At 50.8% G+C, this 17,026-nt stretch overlaps 7 protein-coding genes across 7 annotated transcripts; 3 read left to right on the top strand and 4 right to left on the bottom strand.

Annotated features, from left to right (window-relative positions):
- Nucleotides 1–16: 16 nt before the first annotated feature.
- On the bottom strand, nucleotides 17–1,150 carry BDV17DRAFT_138918 (uncharacterized protein). Its single transcript, XM_073754280.1, has 3 exons — nucleotides 903–1,150; nucleotides 607–788; nucleotides 17–530 (listed from the first exon to the last, which is right to left on the bottom strand). Exons 2-3 carry the CDS (start codon nucleotides 676–678, stop codon nucleotides 87–89), a joined length of 516 nt encoding a protein of 171 aa, XP_073613780.1. The 5' UTR covers nucleotides 679–788; nucleotides 903–1,150; the 3' UTR covers nucleotides 17–86.
- An 822-nt stretch (nucleotides 1,151–1,972) lies between these two features.
- Nucleotides 1,973–5,525, bottom strand: BDV17DRAFT_293057 (RNA recognition motif domain-containing protein; the record flags this gene model as incomplete). The annotated part of the gene is made up of 8 exons (XM_073762504.1): nucleotides 1,973–3,294; nucleotides 3,351–3,417; nucleotides 3,467–3,822; nucleotides 3,886–4,137; nucleotides 4,965–5,095; nucleotides 5,148–5,254; nucleotides 5,324–5,396; nucleotides 5,506–5,525. The coding sequence occupies 8 exons, from the start codon at nucleotides 5,523–5,525 to the stop codon at nucleotides 1,973–1,975; spliced, it is 2,328 nt and encodes a 775-aa protein (XP_073613781.1).
- Nucleotides 5,526–7,598: 2,073 nt separating this feature from the next.
- On the bottom strand, nucleotides 7,599–8,765 carry BDV17DRAFT_293058 (gamma-glutamylcyclotransferase; the record flags this gene model as incomplete). The annotated part of the gene is made up of 5 exons (XM_073762505.1): nucleotides 7,599–8,135; nucleotides 8,202–8,286; nucleotides 8,346–8,481; nucleotides 8,559–8,590; nucleotides 8,665–8,765. 5 exons carry the CDS (start codon nucleotides 8,763–8,765, stop codon nucleotides 7,599–7,601), a joined length of 891 nt encoding a protein of 296 aa, XP_073613782.1.
- A 467-nt stretch (nucleotides 8,766–9,232) lies between these two features.
- BDV17DRAFT_268300 (putative short-chain dehydrogenase/reductase family protein) lies at nucleotides 9,233–10,789 on the top strand. Its single transcript, XM_073758452.1, has 2 exons — nucleotides 9,233–10,430; nucleotides 10,482–10,789. Exons 1-2 carry the CDS (start codon nucleotides 9,556–9,558, stop codon nucleotides 10,597–10,599), a joined length of 993 nt encoding a protein of 330 aa, XP_073613783.1. The 5' UTR covers nucleotides 9,233–9,555; the 3' UTR covers nucleotides 10,600–10,789.
- A 57-nt stretch (nucleotides 10,790–10,846) lies between these two features.
- On the top strand, nucleotides 10,847–12,721 carry BDV17DRAFT_268302 (uncharacterized protein). The gene is made up of 4 exons (XM_073758453.1): nucleotides 10,847–11,271; nucleotides 11,339–11,357; nucleotides 11,425–12,289; nucleotides 12,344–12,721. The coding sequence occupies exons 1-4, from the start codon at nucleotides 11,231–11,233 to the stop codon at nucleotides 12,364–12,366; spliced, it is 948 nt and encodes a 315-aa protein (XP_073613784.1). The 5' UTR covers nucleotides 10,847–11,230; the 3' UTR covers nucleotides 12,367–12,721.
- A 73-nt stretch (nucleotides 12,722–12,794) lies between these two features.
- BDV17DRAFT_268303 (major facilitator superfamily-domain-containing protein) lies at nucleotides 12,795–15,514 on the top strand. The gene is made up of 5 exons (XM_073758454.1): nucleotides 12,795–13,418; nucleotides 13,498–13,527; nucleotides 13,596–13,906; nucleotides 13,961–14,082; nucleotides 14,130–15,514. The coding sequence occupies exons 1-5, from the start codon at nucleotides 13,104–13,106 to the stop codon at nucleotides 15,245–15,247; spliced, it is 1,896 nt and encodes a 631-aa protein (XP_073613785.1). The 5' UTR covers nucleotides 12,795–13,103; the 3' UTR covers nucleotides 15,248–15,514.
- Nucleotides 15,515–16,075: 561 nt separating this feature from the next.
- Nucleotides 16,076–16,638, bottom strand: BDV17DRAFT_293062 (uncharacterized protein; the record flags this gene model as incomplete). Its single annotated transcript, XM_073762506.1, has 3 exons — nucleotides 16,076–16,237; nucleotides 16,319–16,486; nucleotides 16,585–16,638. 3 exons carry the CDS (start codon nucleotides 16,636–16,638, stop codon nucleotides 16,076–16,078), a joined length of 384 nt encoding a protein of 127 aa, XP_073613786.1.
- Between the last annotated feature and the right edge of the window lie 388 nt (nucleotides 16,639–17,026).

The raw sequence follows: 17,026 nt of genomic DNA on the forward strand, positions 1-17,026 counted from the left end.
CTAAATTATGTTTGTCTAGATATATTGTGCAGAACGATGGATTAGAAAAGCCGATAGGTTCAAGCTTTAACACAACCCAAGACGTCTTATGTACTCGACGTGCTTTGCGCTTTGAGAGCGTTTTCCTTCACAACCTCCACATGTCCACGCACCATATCCCTCCTCTCCTTCCTCCCCTCCATACTCCCATACTGAGACCCCCCATGCGCCATAGTAGGCCGGCTAAAATAACTCGGGTCACTGGACCCCGGCGTAAGGTACCGCTCTAGAGGACTCTCAAGGTACGTCAACGGACGCTGCTGCTCGAAGATCTTGAGAGGTCCCCCACCCGTTGGGCCGGTTGAAGATGAGAGTTTAACTCCTTCACCAATTCGTTCCATTTCTTGTTCGATATGGGAATTGGCGTTACTAGCTCCAGCGCTCAAGCGCATATCGGAAAGAGCGACGCCCATCTGAGAGCAGAAGAGGTGGTTTTGTTCTTCTAGAATAACTTTGTCTACCCATGCGGTTATTGCATCGGTGGCGTGTTGCTGCTCGGAAAGACAGTGAGTTAGGGCTGTGTGTGCTTGGGCATTAACAGAGGCATCAACGCATAGAGATACTCACATCTTCTAGAAGCCGGTCGTGGATGGCCAGGTTATACTTCGTTAAGGGGTGTCGTGCGTAAGTGGTAGCCATGCTTGGAGAAGGTACTTGGTATGATGAGACCAGGAGGATTGACGGTCCTTCGGGAGGTACTATCAGTCGGCCGGTAGAGTGTGAAGCGAAGACACGAAACGGCGCTCCGACTGCAATGGTATACGGTCAGCCTAGCTCTTATACGTCTGCTTAGTACCTTGTTCCAATAGCCCGCCCAAAGGGCTGGCCCAGTAACATCAGTACCGACAGCAGGGTATTCAGACCTTAGTCGTTGCCTTCGCCACTAAGCTGAGCTCGAGCTTTCACAAGGAGATAACGGCCAAAAAGCACGAGAACGCTTTCCCAGCGCCACTGTAGCCACCCACCTTTCAGCCTCAAGACCTGTCAGCGCAGCTCTCGCCCTCAGGTCCAACTTGCGGTGTACTCGATGGCAGTAATTGGGTAAGATCCATGCTCTGATGCAGGCCTGGTGGGGAGAAGGGCGTGGTATGAGGCAGGCGTAGGCGGTCTCCATCCGATGGAGCAAATGCAGAGTGCAGTTTCAGCCAGGCTGCAGGAAGGAAGAACCGGCGAGAAATGATGCACCCTCTTTCAACTAGGCACGACTAGGCAGGCACCGGTCCCGAGAACCAGGCTCGTGGGACAAACTAGGGGGATGCATGTCCAGGAAGGATCCGAGTCAAACAAAGAGGCGATGAGGTCAAGCACAAACATCAGGAGGGCGCAAGCTCAAACCCTCATTACGCGAATTGTTATCTGAAACCACGAACCTGGTCCGTTCCTTTGGTCTCTTTCCTTTCTAGGATAGATTGAGGAGATAGATTAATGCAAAAAGCAAACATGAAATAAAATGAATCTATCAATTCCGCAAGCCTGTGCGCTGCATTAGTTTACCGTCTGCCCGGGTTCAAGCCGGTATACTTCAATAAGCATGTTTCATCCATGGCCTATTATCCTTCCCCAACGGATGCAGGATATGCCTTCTCGTGTCCCCGAGACCTGTTGCGATGCAGATCGTTATTTGCACTATCTGGGACACTTGCAGGTTTTCGGTCGCGAGTCATCTAGTATGGCTCTCGAAAGTCTGAGCACTTGCTGCTCAAAGTCTGGTCTACAGCGCTTAGCCCTTTTGCTAGGGCCGGTCAGCTTATCCACTTTGCAGAGATCAAGGAAAGCTCACTCAAACATCCATGAATCTATTGGTTATTTGGTATCATATGCTCTTCAATGCGATGTGATAGTCATAGTGCCCGGACGGACAGTCACAACCTATGTACAATGCACACTCACCTCAAGGCTTCATACCGAGACTGCAACATAGTCTAATCCAGGATCAATACAGTTTGTTTTGCTGCCAAAAGTTTCTCAACGGATCTGGGTCGACGTTCAATTTGTCCGATTCTGGACGATATCGCCCAGGAACTTGTCCCAATTCCCAATCCGTATTGGTTTGTATCGGACGAAGCGGCGCCCGGTTGCCATATAAATTCGCCGTAAACGAGGATCTTCGGTCACCTCGCTCAGTGCCTGCCTTGTTCAAGACTGGCCAGGCTTCTCTGTGCGAAAGGAGCTTTTCCTGCTCGATATGGGAAGGTTCCGAAGTCTGTTCGCCCTCCAAACCCCACGCCCAAGGAGCGGGCGACAGTGAATCGATGTATCCCCGCTTTGTGCCTGGAGTGCCATCTATTACTGGTGCATAATCTAGCAAATCATGCGATGCGTCCAACTCTGACCGCATGATTGCCTCATACGCGGCGTCGAACGCTTGAGATGTGAGGTATGGATCTTCGTAATGGAGTGGAGGTGGTTCTTTATCCCAACAAGGGCGCTGTTGCTGAGGTATACTGCTCTCTATGGCGTGACCTATTTGTCCGCCTCCAGAAAGCGGCTTTCCCATGAGATAATCAATGAACCCATCAGAAAGCGAGGAAGAATCAAAAATCGCAGCTCTAGGCGCCGTCATCTCCTTGACCGGGCTCGTCTCCATTATCTGTCTGTGCTTGCTGGGCCTTCTCTCTTCCGGTATATGTGCATGAGGGCTTTTCAGCTCTCGAGATGGATTGCGTTTGCGTTTTCGTGGATTGTCTTGGAACCCAGTCAGCGTAGTCGTAATCTCTTTGTCTTCTGTCCTCCACGCAGATACCCTCTTTTGCAGAAGGCTCTTGAGATCCTCCAAGCTCCAATACCTCTTGGCTTGATTCACGGCAACGCATTTCTCGGAAGTATGCAAATCAAAGTCCAGAAGCTTCATGGTGGGATCATCAACAGCTGAGGGTCCGTCTTGTCTCGCAGGATGATGTGCCATGAGTTCCTCGCGAGGGGTTCTTCTCCCTTTGCCGTGTGAGGGTCCTTGGTTGAAGGATGAAATATTTGAGCTCGCTTTTGGGTCAAAATCTTTCTCTGGGCCGTGATTCATGGAGTAGTTGTCTATTTCCAGCCCTGTGTCCGCAGTTTGTGGCTGTTGCTGAGAGTTTTCTCCAGTCCTGGGTTCCATTTGCTCAGCGCATGCTTCGTTGTAGTGCTGACAGGTCTCTCTTATCCCAAAGTCGTATTCAATCATGTTTCTATTATCCCCATGTTGAGATGTCCGGCTGGCTTCTCCTTGTATCGGCGGTTTGCTGAGAAAATCTGTTTCGGAGAAGCTCTGGTCGATTACTAAATGATGCTTAAATCAGCAAAAGAATCTACAGTTGGATTGTATGTCTTCTTACCTCGAGTTTTGACGGGTGATGATGTTCTACCCTTGTTGAAGATACCCAAGTTTGTAGCGGAATGAAGCTGAAGACATAGTTAGCTCTGTCTTCCACCACAAAGCAGAGCAGAGTACCGTCAATCGATTGGATGGCACATTAGAAGCACGGAAGTTTTCGTTGATAATATTCTCCCTCTTCTGCCTAGACGACTTCTTTTTCTGCGTTGCGGCTCGTTCGCTCTTCACTACCCAGCCCTTGCCCTTGTATTCGTACCGGTCTTTTTTGGTCTTCGCCCTCGGGATGCGCTCGTACCCGTTTCTTTCTTTCCTTGACAGCGCAGAGTCTGTTCCCTTTGTTCTCGGTCGAGTAGGTGGACATGGCTGCTCAAAGTTCTCGAGCTCAAGGAGGGTTCGCTGCCGTGGTCCTGCGTGCGGGGATCGTTTTCGAGAGGCAAGGCTTGCGTCGAATGTTTGCTTTTCTTTGGGAATTCCTAGGAGAGTGAGTTGAGCATATTTCCAGGCACAAGATATCAGTCCAGCCATGGTAGACATACCGTCAAACGTGAATTTTGCGGAAGGCTGGTGGTCTTCCTGTGCGATAACCGGCTCCGCCTCGTCCAAGTGCGAAAGCCAGCTCAGAAATCTCTGCTGGTCTGCATCGCCCATCCAGTCAAATTGGCTTGACCCGAGTATTAGAGAGAGTGGTTTCTTCGCAGTCGCTGTCTCTTCATGTGTAGAAGTTGAGCGATGGTGCGGGCGAGGGAGAGTAAACACACCCGGTATCAGAGGGGGAAGGAAGCGACACACTAGATGACGTCGCATTACCACAGCAATGAGTGAGCTGGAGGTATTCTGTTTTAGGTTCAAAAGGTTATATTATAACAGTAGTGATAGTATAGATTTGATGGAGCAAAGGTCCAGGTTTTGAGCAATGAAGAAGAGAAAAAAAATTGGGAGTGATTGTTATCCTCGGCGCCATAAGGCCTGAAGGCTGAAATTCCCGCCGACAGCACAAGGCCACCTCGATAAGAGAGAGCTTTTCGAAGAGAGGCAGTTGCCTTGAAACCCAGGAATCCGTAATTGACGAGCATCCGGCCGCCCCAATAGAGAATAGGAATCCCCGATCAGTATAAGTTGGAAAGCTCTGGATCAAGTCTTGAAGAATGACGACTCGACAAGTGATGCTCTAAGCTGCATACAAGGGCGGTGCTTCATGGGACCAAAATTGGAGGCCCTTCGTCAAAACGGTGGATCTCTACTATCTTCTACTCGTACCGTTGCATAAATCCATCGGGAGAGATGCCACATTAGATGCCAACCTAGCTCAAGCACAGCAAGATCCAAATAAAAGCAACGCAACTATCCAACTCAACCAAGAGGATCAATCATGGGGTTCAGATCAGCATTATCTTCCGAAGCGTCATCGCATAACTTCCAGACTGGGTGTCATCGACCGTATCATGCATCATCAATTTGTATAACGAGAAAGCAGAATGTCCGCAGGCAAAACAAGAGCAAGGTTATCAGGGCCCAGGTTGGTTGCGCCAGCCTGGAGATGTTGTCAACGATAACCACGTGAAATGAGCATGATAGGAGAGGATCATTTATTCATGGTTAAGATAGGGTAACGTACCACCGGCACCTCCACCACGGTAAGCTTGTCCCTCAGGGCGGTTGTAGCCACCGCGGCCCTGGAAGCCGCCGTTGCGGGCGTTGCTGGGTCGTTCCGAAGCCTTGTCCACGCGGATGATGCGGCCGTCGAATCTGGGGAAATGAGCATTGATGAGCTAAATTAGAAGTATATAGTGGCACATACTCTTGGTTGTTCATGGCTTGCATGGCAGCTTCGGCCTCGGGTTCACTAGAGAAGCGGACGAAGCCGAATCCACGGCTGCGGAGAGTGTCGTGGTCCTTGACAACGACCTGCTGCTTGTAAGTCTCTGGAATCGAGCAAAGAGGGAGCATCAAATTTGAGCTTAGCGGGCCACGTACAGCTTCCTCGATGGTTCCAAACCTGGAGAAACCGTCTCGGAGAGTCTCATCGGTGGTGTGCCAGGCGAGGCCGCTAGTTGGGTGGTTGTGTCAGTGGGGTGCAGTGCCATCGATTCGATGAAAAAGGAAAGTGTCATTGATGGTTGGTGATGAGTGTGACCATAAGAGACGGATGGACAGACCCAATGAATAGTTTGGCCATCTTGAGGTCCTGCTGTGGTGGATGAGCTGGGGGACAGTCAGTAGACGGCACTGGGGAACAGTACGGTGGTTGCAATGACCAGGTGGAAGCAGCAAAGTTTCGGACGACAGAGAGCGAAAGCAGCAGATCGAAAGCGCGATGAGGGGATGGGAGAAGGAGGACGAAGGTCCGGGAAGGAAAAGAATTTAGTCAACAGTCAAGAGGGGTGGCAGCAGTAGTGGCACTAGCAGGACGGGGGTCGGGGGGAATGGGAACGGAGTTCAAGCCTCACCCACTTCCCACTCTCTACAATGTTGAGGTGCAGCTACAGTGCAGCTGCAGGGTGATCACACTCGGGTTGCAATCAAGCCTGGGGAACAGCTCTGTGCTGCGAGCTGTCTGCACTGTCAATCTGCACAGCAAACGATCCCCTCCGTGGTTGAGGCGAAAAGTGTACTCTTAGGCCGGGAGACCAGAGCAGCAGCCGACAGAGCGGGGAGAGGATTGGCGGCACAGCAGAGTGTCAATGCAGTGATGGATGCAGAGATAACCAAATGGCGCTTGGACTTCTACATACGCCAATTATCGGCTAGTGCTGGGCCCAGGTGGTCTTTTTCTCGCAGCTCGCCACAAGCACTGCGACGAATCGGACGAGAACGACAGCAAAAGCATCTGTGGACGTAGTAAGGCGGCAGTCGAGCTAGCGGGGTTGATTCCGTTGCTTTCCAGCTCTCTTTCCCGTTTTGTGTTCCGTGCTGCCCACGGTGCTTTCCTCGCTTGTCGTAGTGGCGCCGACTAGCAAGGACTAAGCCTGCACATGCAGCTAAGTCAGATTTTATCGATATCAAGCTGCAAACTTTATGCTCTCCAAATGGTTGCGCAATTCTAGACCCTGGGGCTAGCCCAGACTGTCCTCTGTCGCGCTGTGCTATGGAAGGCTTCACGCAAGAAAAACTATATATTTCGCTCACCTCCTCGTCTTGGCCATGCTAAATCAGGATTGCCCCAGCCTTCTTAAAGAGTCTTTTCCAAAAGAAAAGCTTAACGCGTACTTTGGTGCCTGGACAGACCTGAAAAAGGAAAATAACTGGGATCGATCGTCATTTGTCCTGGACCATAGCGATCCTCTCACTTGCAAGTTAGGGTTCGTCCCGATCGATCAATTGACTCTTCAAATCTCACTACAGAGCAGTCACGGAGACTGCTCTGACCCCCCCCCCACTTCGCTTCCGCAGTCACCTCACCAACCCGATGCTCTCACTACATCAGGTGCTTTTTCGGCATCAGAAATCCAAGACTGGTTCGACAATATTTGCCTGCGTTCCACATTGGATAATGCACCATTAGATGTTGTTGACCGACTGGAGAACAAATCGTTGCGGATCGAACACCGGAATTCCACCTTGCTGACCAACAGCCATCGGTCGACGCACAGTCTCCTTTAGCGGAGGGTCAAACTTCGAAACCATATAATACTGCAATTTCGCAGAGGTCGCTTTTCGAGTTGCAGCTCGAATGGTCAGACTCGGCTGCGCAAGAAGATTTGGGCGAAATAGCAGACGGGATCCGATACTCAGGCAGCTATGCCAGCATCGGTCGTTGGCTTTTTCACCTGGCGAGTGCTATTGGAGTGTGAGCTGTGTAGAGAAGCAGCGAGTTCTGGAACAACCAAATATATGAACTGAGGGCTACGGATATGCACAACCTGCAGAAATGCTCCTTCAACAACACTGTAGCACACTAATAGAGATTGGGATAAGGCTGTTCATACGCAGGTGAGTTGTTGTTATTACCAGGGTTGAACAGCTATACAATGAACTGCGTGGATATCGACACTGAGTTCTACCACAGCATGAAAAGGCCATCAGCTCCCCGATATCTCTATCCACCTTACGACCTTAATAGTTCGTACGTTCAAGGAGCCCGAGGAAGTCACCCTTCTAGATTCAATCTAATCTCTAGGATTCCAATCAATCTATCCCTTAACCAGATAAAAGCCCCCTTCGTTATGTCGTCGGTATGATGCGCAGATACTACTTACCCGTAGAATTTCATATCGGCGCCGATCTATCCTCTCCCTCTCTGATATCTAGTCTATCCCGCCAAATCCCCCTCTTCCTCCCAACGAACATCATCCCCCGTCGTCAACGAAATCCTCACGTCCCTTTCAGCCTTCTCCTCCTCAGCCCTCGCCTCTCCTCCACCCTCAATATCTCTAACTCTACCAACCAAATCCGTAACATGCTCATCCGCACTCCCCAACCCAACACCCTCAAGCGCCTTCTCAAGCAGATAAAGGTACTCCGTATTCTTCCCGCTCTGCCCGACACCTCGCGCAATGACCTCCGCAACAGTCTGCGGTTCGCGCTGGGCTGCGTCACGCAGAAATTGCGGGTTGCTGGGCTGGCCGATGTAGACCATGCACGTTATCGGTGACGATGACGATGAGGCAGGCTCATCTGTGCCTGTGCTGTTTGAGGATGTGGTTTTCGGGTAAAATGGCGTATAGTGGACGCTGTACCCGTCTATTTCTCGAACGTCGAGGTAGTCGTGGACTTCTTCGGCGTGAGATGCGGGGATGTGATATGCGGCGCCCCAGACGCGGGTTGTGTTTTTGTCGAGGTGGGCGAGCTGGTATGAACCTGCATCAGCTAAAATATTCCGCAAGGTTGGGGAAATGGGGGAAGAGGAACGTACCGGGTCATCTAGTGTCTCCCAGAAGCCACGCTCGATGACTGTTACTACGCGGCCGGGTTGTTCGGGGGTTCCTCGGTGGTCGGTACTGTAGGAGCACGTTTGTTAGATCAAGTTCTCTGCTGTGTTTGTTGGGCTGGTGTAAACGGCTGCCTAGGAGCGAGTACCTGGCCTGTAGTCATATGAGCATAATCATTCGCCGCGAAAAGAATCAGAACTTGAAGGAGTACAACCTGCCAGAAGCGACGGACGTAACCTTCGATATATCCCGGCACTCGTTGGTCTAGAATCAATTCCATTAGCCGATCCAGAGCCGGCTACAGTAGACAGCCTCCCGTCTCTCCAACAACTGGAACATACCATAATGAGGTGGCGGCTTCCATATCAGGCTCCTTTATTACCTAGTTAGCTGAGTTTACACTCTAACATGGTATACCTGAAGACATGGAAACAATAGTAGACTCACCCATAGCCAAATACCCATAAATCGCCCTTGGGAAAATACTGGCGCCACGTTCGGCCGTCTGCCGGCGCTTGACTCTCTTTCTCTTGGCTTGCGAAACTCATGCTCGCTTCGTCCGACTCGGGCCGCGATAAGCCACTTGGGTCAGAAGCGTGATAGTGGCAACTTTTGGATTTACCGAGGCTTCGGAGACCTGATGAGTCTTGATATTCCAAGACGTATGTATAGAAGCGTACCGACGCAGCGAGAGAATGATGATTGCGTCAAGCCTCAGGGATGAGAACCCGGGTAGTTACTTCTTCAGGTAGCGTACAGAGTTATGTAAAGAGCCGAAGCAAATGAAAGACACGAATTGACTTACTATGCAGACTGAGTGAGGCATACAATTTATCATCAAGTGGTGGTGAAAGGTGGTACACAAATCACATCAGTGTTTGTCGTGTTTGCATACATCCCACCAAGACATAATTTAATGCCTGAGGCACAAATGTTTCTTTCTGCAGAGCTCTGGTTGTCGTCGCTGCAACATCTCTCTTCTCTCTGAGTCCTTGCTTCATTCTCCAACTTAATACATCAGTCTAATAAGATGACGCTTTATGAGCTTGCCCGCTAGCAGGACATTCAAATCAACTCCGGAAATCAGGACCTTTGTCGAATATTCAAACTTCATCTATCGTATCCGTATCCCCAAGCTCTTTTCGGGGAGAACTCCAGGCACAGCGGGGCGCCCAGACACCGAAGCGGGTCTGGCAATGAACTAAATCTGCCGGGCATCTTGTCGAATAGTTGGCTCCACGTAATGGTTCACGTCCAGCACGTCTTTTATCAACCATAGTTCTCGTTGCAGCTGTGAAGCGTTCATTCAATTGATTTCAACAATACTAGCTGCTCATCATGGCAAGCTTATTCCGGCTCATCAGAACACAACTCAACCCACCCACAGAGCCTACAGTCTCATTCGCGGGCAAGACAGTCGTTTTGACCGGCGCAACAGCGGGACTGGGATTCGAAGCCGCCATAAAGCTGCTCAATCTAGGGGTGGAGTCTTTGATAATCGGCAGCCGAAGCCTACAGCGCGGCGAAGCAACCAAGAAAGAGCTTGAGAAACTGACAAACAGGCCAGGTGTTGTAACGGTTTGGGAGCTTGAAATGAGCAATTTCCAGAGCGTGAAGGATTTTGCTAACCGCGTCAATGGGTTGAAGCACTTGGATGTTGCGCTGCTCAACGCGGGGCTCTGGAACCGAGAATTCACCACTTCACAAGAGGGTTGGGAAGAGACGTTGCAGGTCAATACGCTATCTACTTCTTTACTTGCGCTTTTGTTGCTGCCGAAATTGAGGGCTTGTTCGTCTGACAATATCCCAACCCATCTCACCGTCGTTTCGAGCCAGCAGTTTGTCCGCGTTCAAGCAAGGACTCTCCGCACGGACGGGCCATTACTGGAACACCTCAATGACGCGCAACAGTTTAGCGGTCCGAAGCAGTATGGTGCATCGAAGCTTCTTCTGGAGTATGTCCTCAGGACGGTAGCCGGCCGTCTGCGCAATGAGAACGAAGCAGTGCCGGTCATAATCAATACAGTCAGCCCGGGGCTGTGCGCGTCGTCGCTGGGGAGACAATACACTGCATTTTACCACCGAATCGTCGTATGGGTTATGTTTAAGCTTTTTGCGCGCACGGCCGAGCAGGGAAGCCGGTCCCTGGTCAGTGCAACATACCAGGGTCTGGAATCTCATGGAAAGTGCTGGAGGAGCGATGGGTACCTGGAGTAAGTCGGGCAGATGTCATCCATGCCCGTTTAGAGGCTAACATGGCACAGTGAATCAACAGCATTGACAACGGGGACGGAAGGGGGCCAATTCCAGGTAAAAGCGTGGAAGGAGATAATGGATGTTCTCAGGCAGCAGTCGGAGTTCGATGATTTACTGAAGTCCTAGGACACTTTCTTGAACTATGTATAACACATTCTGAGACTTAGGCGCAGAATGTGGGCCTTTATAGTTAGGCTGACGATTTAACCGTTGTCGTTAGAAGTAAGCACTATGCTTGTGCTATTTATACTCCGACTCTTTTAGGCTGGAGAAACCTCGGGTTCGGAATATGGATCGTCATTGCGCTAACTTTGATATACTTGTTCCAAATATTGAGCTTTCGAGTGCTGACAGACAGTAATGATAGCTTGAGTTTCTGTAGCGTTGGACCCGTAAGGCGACAATACTTTTAGCCTCGCGGCTTCGCGAGATTGTCTCACAGCCTCACTCGTATCGAAGCACAAAGAGGACGTCAGGCTGTAGTCGGACAGGCTTGGCAGCTGGTTAATCCCCGACTGGCGACCCACGGCTCCGCCCGCTCATGACAACAACGAACAACAACCTCGCAAACGGAAGATTAATCGAGCGAGCCTGACTCCTTATTCTCCCCAGGCCAAATTTTCGCCCTCTCACCTCTCTCCTTTGACGACTATGTGTTCACTTCCTACCTGAAAGGACTCTTGTTTCGTCCTCTTCACCCTGAAACTGACCCCTCTGAATTGCGCGCTGGCCCCCACTACGTCAGTCTGCCGCGATCATGGCGTACAACAAGGCTTACAACCCAGATGCGCTCCCAGCGTGAGTGCGATCCAGCCTTAGAAGACTCGGGAGAGATTGAATGCTAATATGCGCTATCGCGAATCAGACATGCGGAGCCTGAACAGGTACGCCGAACACATTCGCAGCCCAACCATCCCCGTTCGTCATCACTGACGATTTTATTCTTTTTAGGCAGCTCAAATGATCGGTGCGATGCAGAGTAAGCCCGGAAACCAACCACACAAGCATAGACCGCAAGTGTCTTCGGCCGGCGGCATTCCACCCCACAATCCCGCTTCCACCTCGCCGAACCCGCATCATCGGCATCCTGCAGGTCCTCCGCGGCCAAACCTAGATCGACCTCTTCCCAACGTGCCTCCAAACCAACCGCGCCCCGGCGCCCTCCTCCATCCATCCCCTCCACCTCAGAACTATGGCCATGGACCGCCGCCGTCGCACCCCGTACACAATCGCCCGCCGCCCGCGTCGCGACCCCCGCAAACCCCGCAGCCTCCTCCGCTAGCTGTCCCCAACGACGATCCGCAGCAATTATTCCCGCTATTCCGTGCCGCCAACTCATCCAACTCCGGGGCTCTTACCGAACGGGAGCTGGGCTCTGCATTGGTAAACGGCGATTATACCTCGTTCCACCCCAAGACCGTAAAGATGATGATCAGCATGTTCGACCGGAACAAGAGCGATACGATCTCATTTGACGAGTTTGTGTCGCTGTGGCGGTATTTGGCGGCGTGGCGAGAACTGTTCGACAAATTCGACGAGGATCGCAGTGGGCGCATCAGCTTGCGCGAGTTCGAGAAAGCGCTGGTTGCGTTCGGGTACCGTCTCAGTCAACCGTTTGTGACGGTCCTCTTCACAACCTTTGAAGCGAAGGGACGCGTGGTTAGCGGACCTCCGACTGCGCCTCCACTGTCTGGCATGAGCTTTGATTTGTTCGTTCAGGCTTGCATTAGTCTCCGACGCATGACGGATGTGTTTAAGCGGTATGATGATGATCGTGATGGGTATATCACAGTGAGCTTTGAGGAGTTTCTAACGGGTAAGCGCTACCCAATGGACTGCGGCTATCTAACATTGAACTAACATATTGTAGAAATACTACAGCTACTGGATTAGATACGGGGCAAGCATGGGGTTGATTTCGGCGTCGTACATTTGTGTCTTCTGTTTTTGTCAGTCTGAATCAGTAGCATCAATTATACCCTGGCTACTTTATCCTCACACTTTTACGCAAAAGAATCTACCGAAACCGTAAAGAAATCGAAGAAGCATAAAATTTCCTAAAAAGGAATTGATCTGACATACGATGGTTTTGCTTCTTCCTGTTCTTTACTGCCGCCGCATGTCCCACCTTGGAGGTTACACCCAACGTGCCATTATAGTATATTCGATTCAGCTTGCAGCTTTGACGTCTATGGCTAGTATATGCTGCAAGAACACTATAACGTACCTACACATCTCAGCCTCGGAGAAGACGGCCGACAAGGTTTCTTCATTAGCGCGAACGTCTCGGAGCTCCCCGAACCTCATGGCCAAAAAATCCACGGCCGCCGTCGGCCGATGCTCTCTAACAAATCGAGTATTCTCCACACTTTCCTCTAAATACTTCGAGATGAATGTTCTACTTCCATCTCCATAGTTCCTCCTTACCCTGCGACCGATCTAGATTCTAGACCGAGCTCTTCCCACTCCCCGTCGGCTCGACCCGTTCAGTGAAAAAGCCAAGTCCGATATTTTCTACCCCGGACTGAATAATTTCGCCTCCCCTCCTTCGCTCAGATCGTTCGCTTCGACTCCCACCTCGCCCTCAACTGTACATACATACCGCGCGGCCGGGGTCGAGAGAAGAGAAAATGGCCGCCTTTACAGCCCCGCCTGCAGAGGGCAAGGCCCCTCACAATACAGCTACAGCTGGAGATACACTCGACAACGCCGTCGCGAACGAGAAACTCCCCGCACACGTACCGAGCGGAGCGCATCCTGACGTTGATAAGGAGTCGGACGGTATAAGACATTCTCTATCATCGGAAACGGAAAATCAAGATCAGAAGCTGGCGGAGGATGGTGCGGCGCAGGATACAGCGCCTGAGAACCCGCTGGACCGGGTCCCGTCTCAGGCGCAGAAACTAGGGAAGAAGAACATTGCGGTGGTTATGGGGGCTCTTTGTGTATGGTGTCCTGTGTTTCTGATCCTTTGTATGGGGTTCTTATGTGGATGGCTTGCTGACTGGTTTATCTAAAATATAGCTTGTCCTGTTTCTGGCGGCTCTTGACATGGTATGGACTACAATACTCATTGCGCTCTGATTTGGGTTTGGGTTACTTTCTAACGATGAAATCGATAGACGATTATTTCGACAGCCCTACCCACGATGGCGGCCGATTTCAACGCCTCAGAAAGTGGATATTCGTGGATGGCGTCCTCGTTCTCCCTGACCAACGCAGCGTTCGTCCCGCTCTGGGGTAAAGTCAGTGATATTTGGGGTCGGAAGCCTATTCTTCTGCTTGCCAACTTTGCCTTCCTGATCGGGAGTTTGATCTGTGCGCTGTCCATCAATTTGCCTATGGTTCTGGCTGGGCGGGCGGTTCAGGGTGCTGGTGCTGGTGGGATTATTACGCTGGCGAACATCTGCGTCTCCGATCTGTTTAGTGTCAGGTGGGTGGCGTCTTAGATATGGTTTTTGATGACTATATTGCTGACTGCTTGCAGAGAACGACCGATGTATTATGCGCTTTTCGGAACGACGTGGGCTATTGCAGGTGCTTTGGGACCGCTTGTTGGGGGCGCTTTCACTACCAGCGTCACCTGGCGTTGGTGCTTCTACCTTAACTGTATGTTCCATACATATCCTGCACCGCACCTAAACTAACCTCAACAGTGCCAATTGGCGGCGTCTCCTTCGCCATCCTATTATTCTTCCTCAAGATCGACTCACCCAAGACCCCCCTAATCGCCGGCCTCAAGACGATCGACTGGTCCGGCACGATCCTCATCGTCGGCGCAACTCTCATGTTCCTCTTTGGCCTCCAGTTCGGCGGCGTCGACTACCCCTGGGCCTCAGCGACAGTGCTCTGCCTCATCATCTTCGGTCTAGCAACCTACGTCCTGGCCATGCTCAACGAATGGAAAATAGCCCGGTATCCCGTCATCCCAATCCGCCTCTTCAGCAACTGGCACAACGTCACCATCCTCGTCATCTGCTTCTTCCACTCCATGGTCTTCATGGGCGGCTCCTACTACCTCCCCTTCTACTTCCAATCCGTCCTCCTCGTCTCGCCCATCCTTAGCGGTGTCTACGTCCTCCCCCAGGTCCTCTCATTATCCGTCATGTCCGCGGGCACAGGGATATTGATTAAGAAAACCGGCCGGTACCGCGAACTCAACATCGCAGCCTTCATCTTCCTAACACTAGGCTACGGCCTCCTCATCGACCTCAAACCCTACGCCTCCTGGCCACGCATAATAATTTACCAACTCATCGGCGGTATCGGAACAGGCCCGCTCTTCCAAGCTCCCCTCGTCGCCCTGCAGGCAAACATCCGTCCCTCCGACATGGCAGCCGGGACATCAACATTCTCCTTTCTTCGACAAGTCTCGGCAGCTATATCCATCGTCATCGGAACAGTCATATACCAGAACATACTCGCCAAGAAGCAAAGCCTCCTCGCGTCGACCGTCGGGTCCGACAAAGCAACTGCGCTACAGAACGCCTTTGCGTCGAATAACCACGACCTCATCCGGTCTCTTCCTGAAGACCAGAAGAGCGTTGTACTCGGCGCATTCAACTTCTCGCTATCGAGAATCTGGATCTTCTACACGGCTATGGCGGGCGTGGGGATGCTGGTTAGTTGGTTCGTTACGCCTGTTGAGTTGAGTAAGACACATACGGTTGCGAAGACGGGGCTTGAGGAGCAGGAGCGCGCGAGGAAGGAGATCCTTGAGGCGCAGGCTAGGGCTAAGGGGGTGAAGGTTGCAGAGGGGAAGGAGACGGTTTAATTTACCGCTAGATAAGTTGTCTTGTTCGGTTATGGTTCTGGTTTTGGATCGCATTGCGGCGCATTGCACTTTCGGTTTCGTACACATATATATACTTCTTGGGCCTGGTTGGTACATATTGATTGCATTTTGGATCTTCTTGTACAAGTCAGAGCACAGCTTTTGTTTCGATGGTTCTGGTACTTACTTACATTCAGACATATATGCATATACGGCGAGCTAGGCAGTTTTTGATAATAAATAATAGACTATCGAGCTACTTTCTGGCAAAGAGTGGCACTGAGGCTTGGTTTGACTTTGTAGAATGTCAACAGACATTACTTCAATAGCACTCAGGGACGAACACAAGTATGCGACTTGGAACGATAACTCAGGCACAACCTCCCGCTAGTGAGTTAATTAGGGCCTACGATTTATCAATAGGTACTGCTAATACGGCAATAACTCTGTCTCCGGGGCAAGAACCCGGCAATTGCTAGTAACAGAAAACTTTATCTCGTTAAGTGTCATCATTCATTAACCTGGTACAAATTTGGAGCGATGAGAATAAAGTGAACAGGCCGGCTTGTTGAATAGCCAGACTAGAGGGTAGATCTCTGGTGTTGAACCGTGACACCCTCAAGTAAAACAGGAAAAGCAAGAAAAAAAAAAGAAAAGCAGCAAGAAACAGACAAAACATCTGGATGTTGAAGTCAGGCTGAGGCCAATTTGGAGCAGGAGAGGCGAGCCCTATCCATGCACCAATCCAACCAGCCAGCTAAGCAACCAACCAAGCATGCAAGGAACAGGACACTGAGGTGAAAACTCCCCAACCGTTATTCATGACACCTAGCAATTCTCCTCATCCCGAAAAATAAGAGCTTGCCAGTGATCAGGATGGTCCACAATACCGCCCGTATACCTCCCATCATTCGAATTGCACTCGTCAATGAGCACCTGCGCGCCCTCCGCGATGTTGTAGAAGCCTATTTCCTTGTCGTGGTGTTTGTCCTGATATTTGCAAGGATAATGTGTTAGCAAAAGCATCATCTTAGGCCAAGACTAGTTTGATATTGGACTGGATAAACTCACGGTGTTACACCAATAAATAGCAGAACCATAGGAGCAGCTGACGCAGGAGCAACTGTCAGCGGGTAGATGCGCCTTGCTCTTGATGTCGCCGGCGCGGAGGTACTTGACGCCCTCTTGGATGTGGTGTGTCATGGCCATGTCTTTGAACGTGAAGCATCGGACGGCGTGCTAAACAATAGTAAACAGGGTTAGTTGTTATCCATATGTATAGGTAGGCTAGGCTGTCAAGGACGGTGGGTAGAGAAGGCTAGGTGCTTAGGACTTACGCCTGAGGCCATGACCGCGGAGAGGGCGAAGAGAAGGGTGTTGATTATGTGCATGTTGAGGAGTTCAAGGGTTCCAGTTGAGAATTTGAGTGAGACAGCTTGAGGAAGATATCGAGACGGTCGATTGGTAATGATGAGGAAAGCGTTTGAAAGGCCTGGCTGGGGGTGATGCTGCTATTTATTATTTCCAGATATCTAGCTAAGAAATTCACAATTTCTGGTATTATTCAGGAGGACTATGACAAGACATGAATATACGGTGAATCCAACAGTAATGTACATCAAAATTACTGAAATGGAAGAACTGCCAATCTAAAACCAATAGCATCATCATGGGCATCGCTTGGCTGGTCAAAAGGCTCCGGCTGACTCTATTTTAACTTATGGGATCAGTGGTGGAAGCAAGCCCTGGTGAATGCGCCTAAAAGTGCGCCCATTGGTG

Source organism: Aspergillus undulatus (assembly GCF_047715775.1).
Source record: "Aspergillus undulatus strain CBS 261.88 unplaced genomic scaffold BDV17scaffold_38, whole genome shotgun sequence".
Classification (NCBI taxonomy): domain Eukaryota; kingdom Fungi; phylum Ascomycota; class Eurotiomycetes; order Eurotiales; family Aspergillaceae; genus Aspergillus; species Aspergillus undulatus.

Excerpts from the sequence above, each read along its gene's own strand:
- BDV17DRAFT_138918 (XM_073754280.1), bottom strand. The coding sequence starts at position 678 with ATGGCTACCACTTACGCACGACACCCCTTAACGAAGTATAACCTGGCC. Across the intron at positions 531-606 it reads ACGACCGGCTTCTAGAAGAT|CAACACGCCACCGATGCAAT; the intron begins GTGAGTATCTCT and ends CTTTCCGAGCAG.
- BDV17DRAFT_268302 (XM_073758453.1), top strand. The coding sequence starts at position 11,231 with ATGGCGTACAACAAGGCTTACAACCCAGATGCGCTCCCAGC. Across the intron at positions 12,290-12,343 it reads CTTTGAGGAGTTTCTAACGG|AAATACTACAGCTACTGGAT; the intron begins GTAAGCGCTACC and ends AACATATTGTAG.
- BDV17DRAFT_268300 (XM_073758452.1), top strand. The coding sequence starts at position 9,556 with ATGGCAAGCTTATTCCGGCTCATCAGAACACAACTCAACCCACCCACA. Across the intron at positions 10,431-10,481 it reads AGGAGCGATGGGTACCTGGA|TGAATCAACAGCATTGACAA; the intron begins GTAAGTCGGGCA and ends AACATGGCACAG.
- BDV17DRAFT_268303 (XM_073758454.1), top strand. The coding sequence starts at position 13,104 with ATGGCCGCCTTTACAGCCCCGCCTGCAGAGGGCAAGGCCCCTCACAAT. Across the intron at positions 13,419-13,497 it reads TGGTTATGGGGGCTCTTTGT|CTTGTCCTGTTTCTGGCGGC; the intron begins GTATGGTGTCCT and ends TCTAAAATATAG. Across the intron at positions 14,083-14,129 it reads TTGGTGCTTCTACCTTAACT|TGCCAATTGGCGGCGTCTCC; the intron begins GTATGTTCCATA and ends TAACCTCAACAG.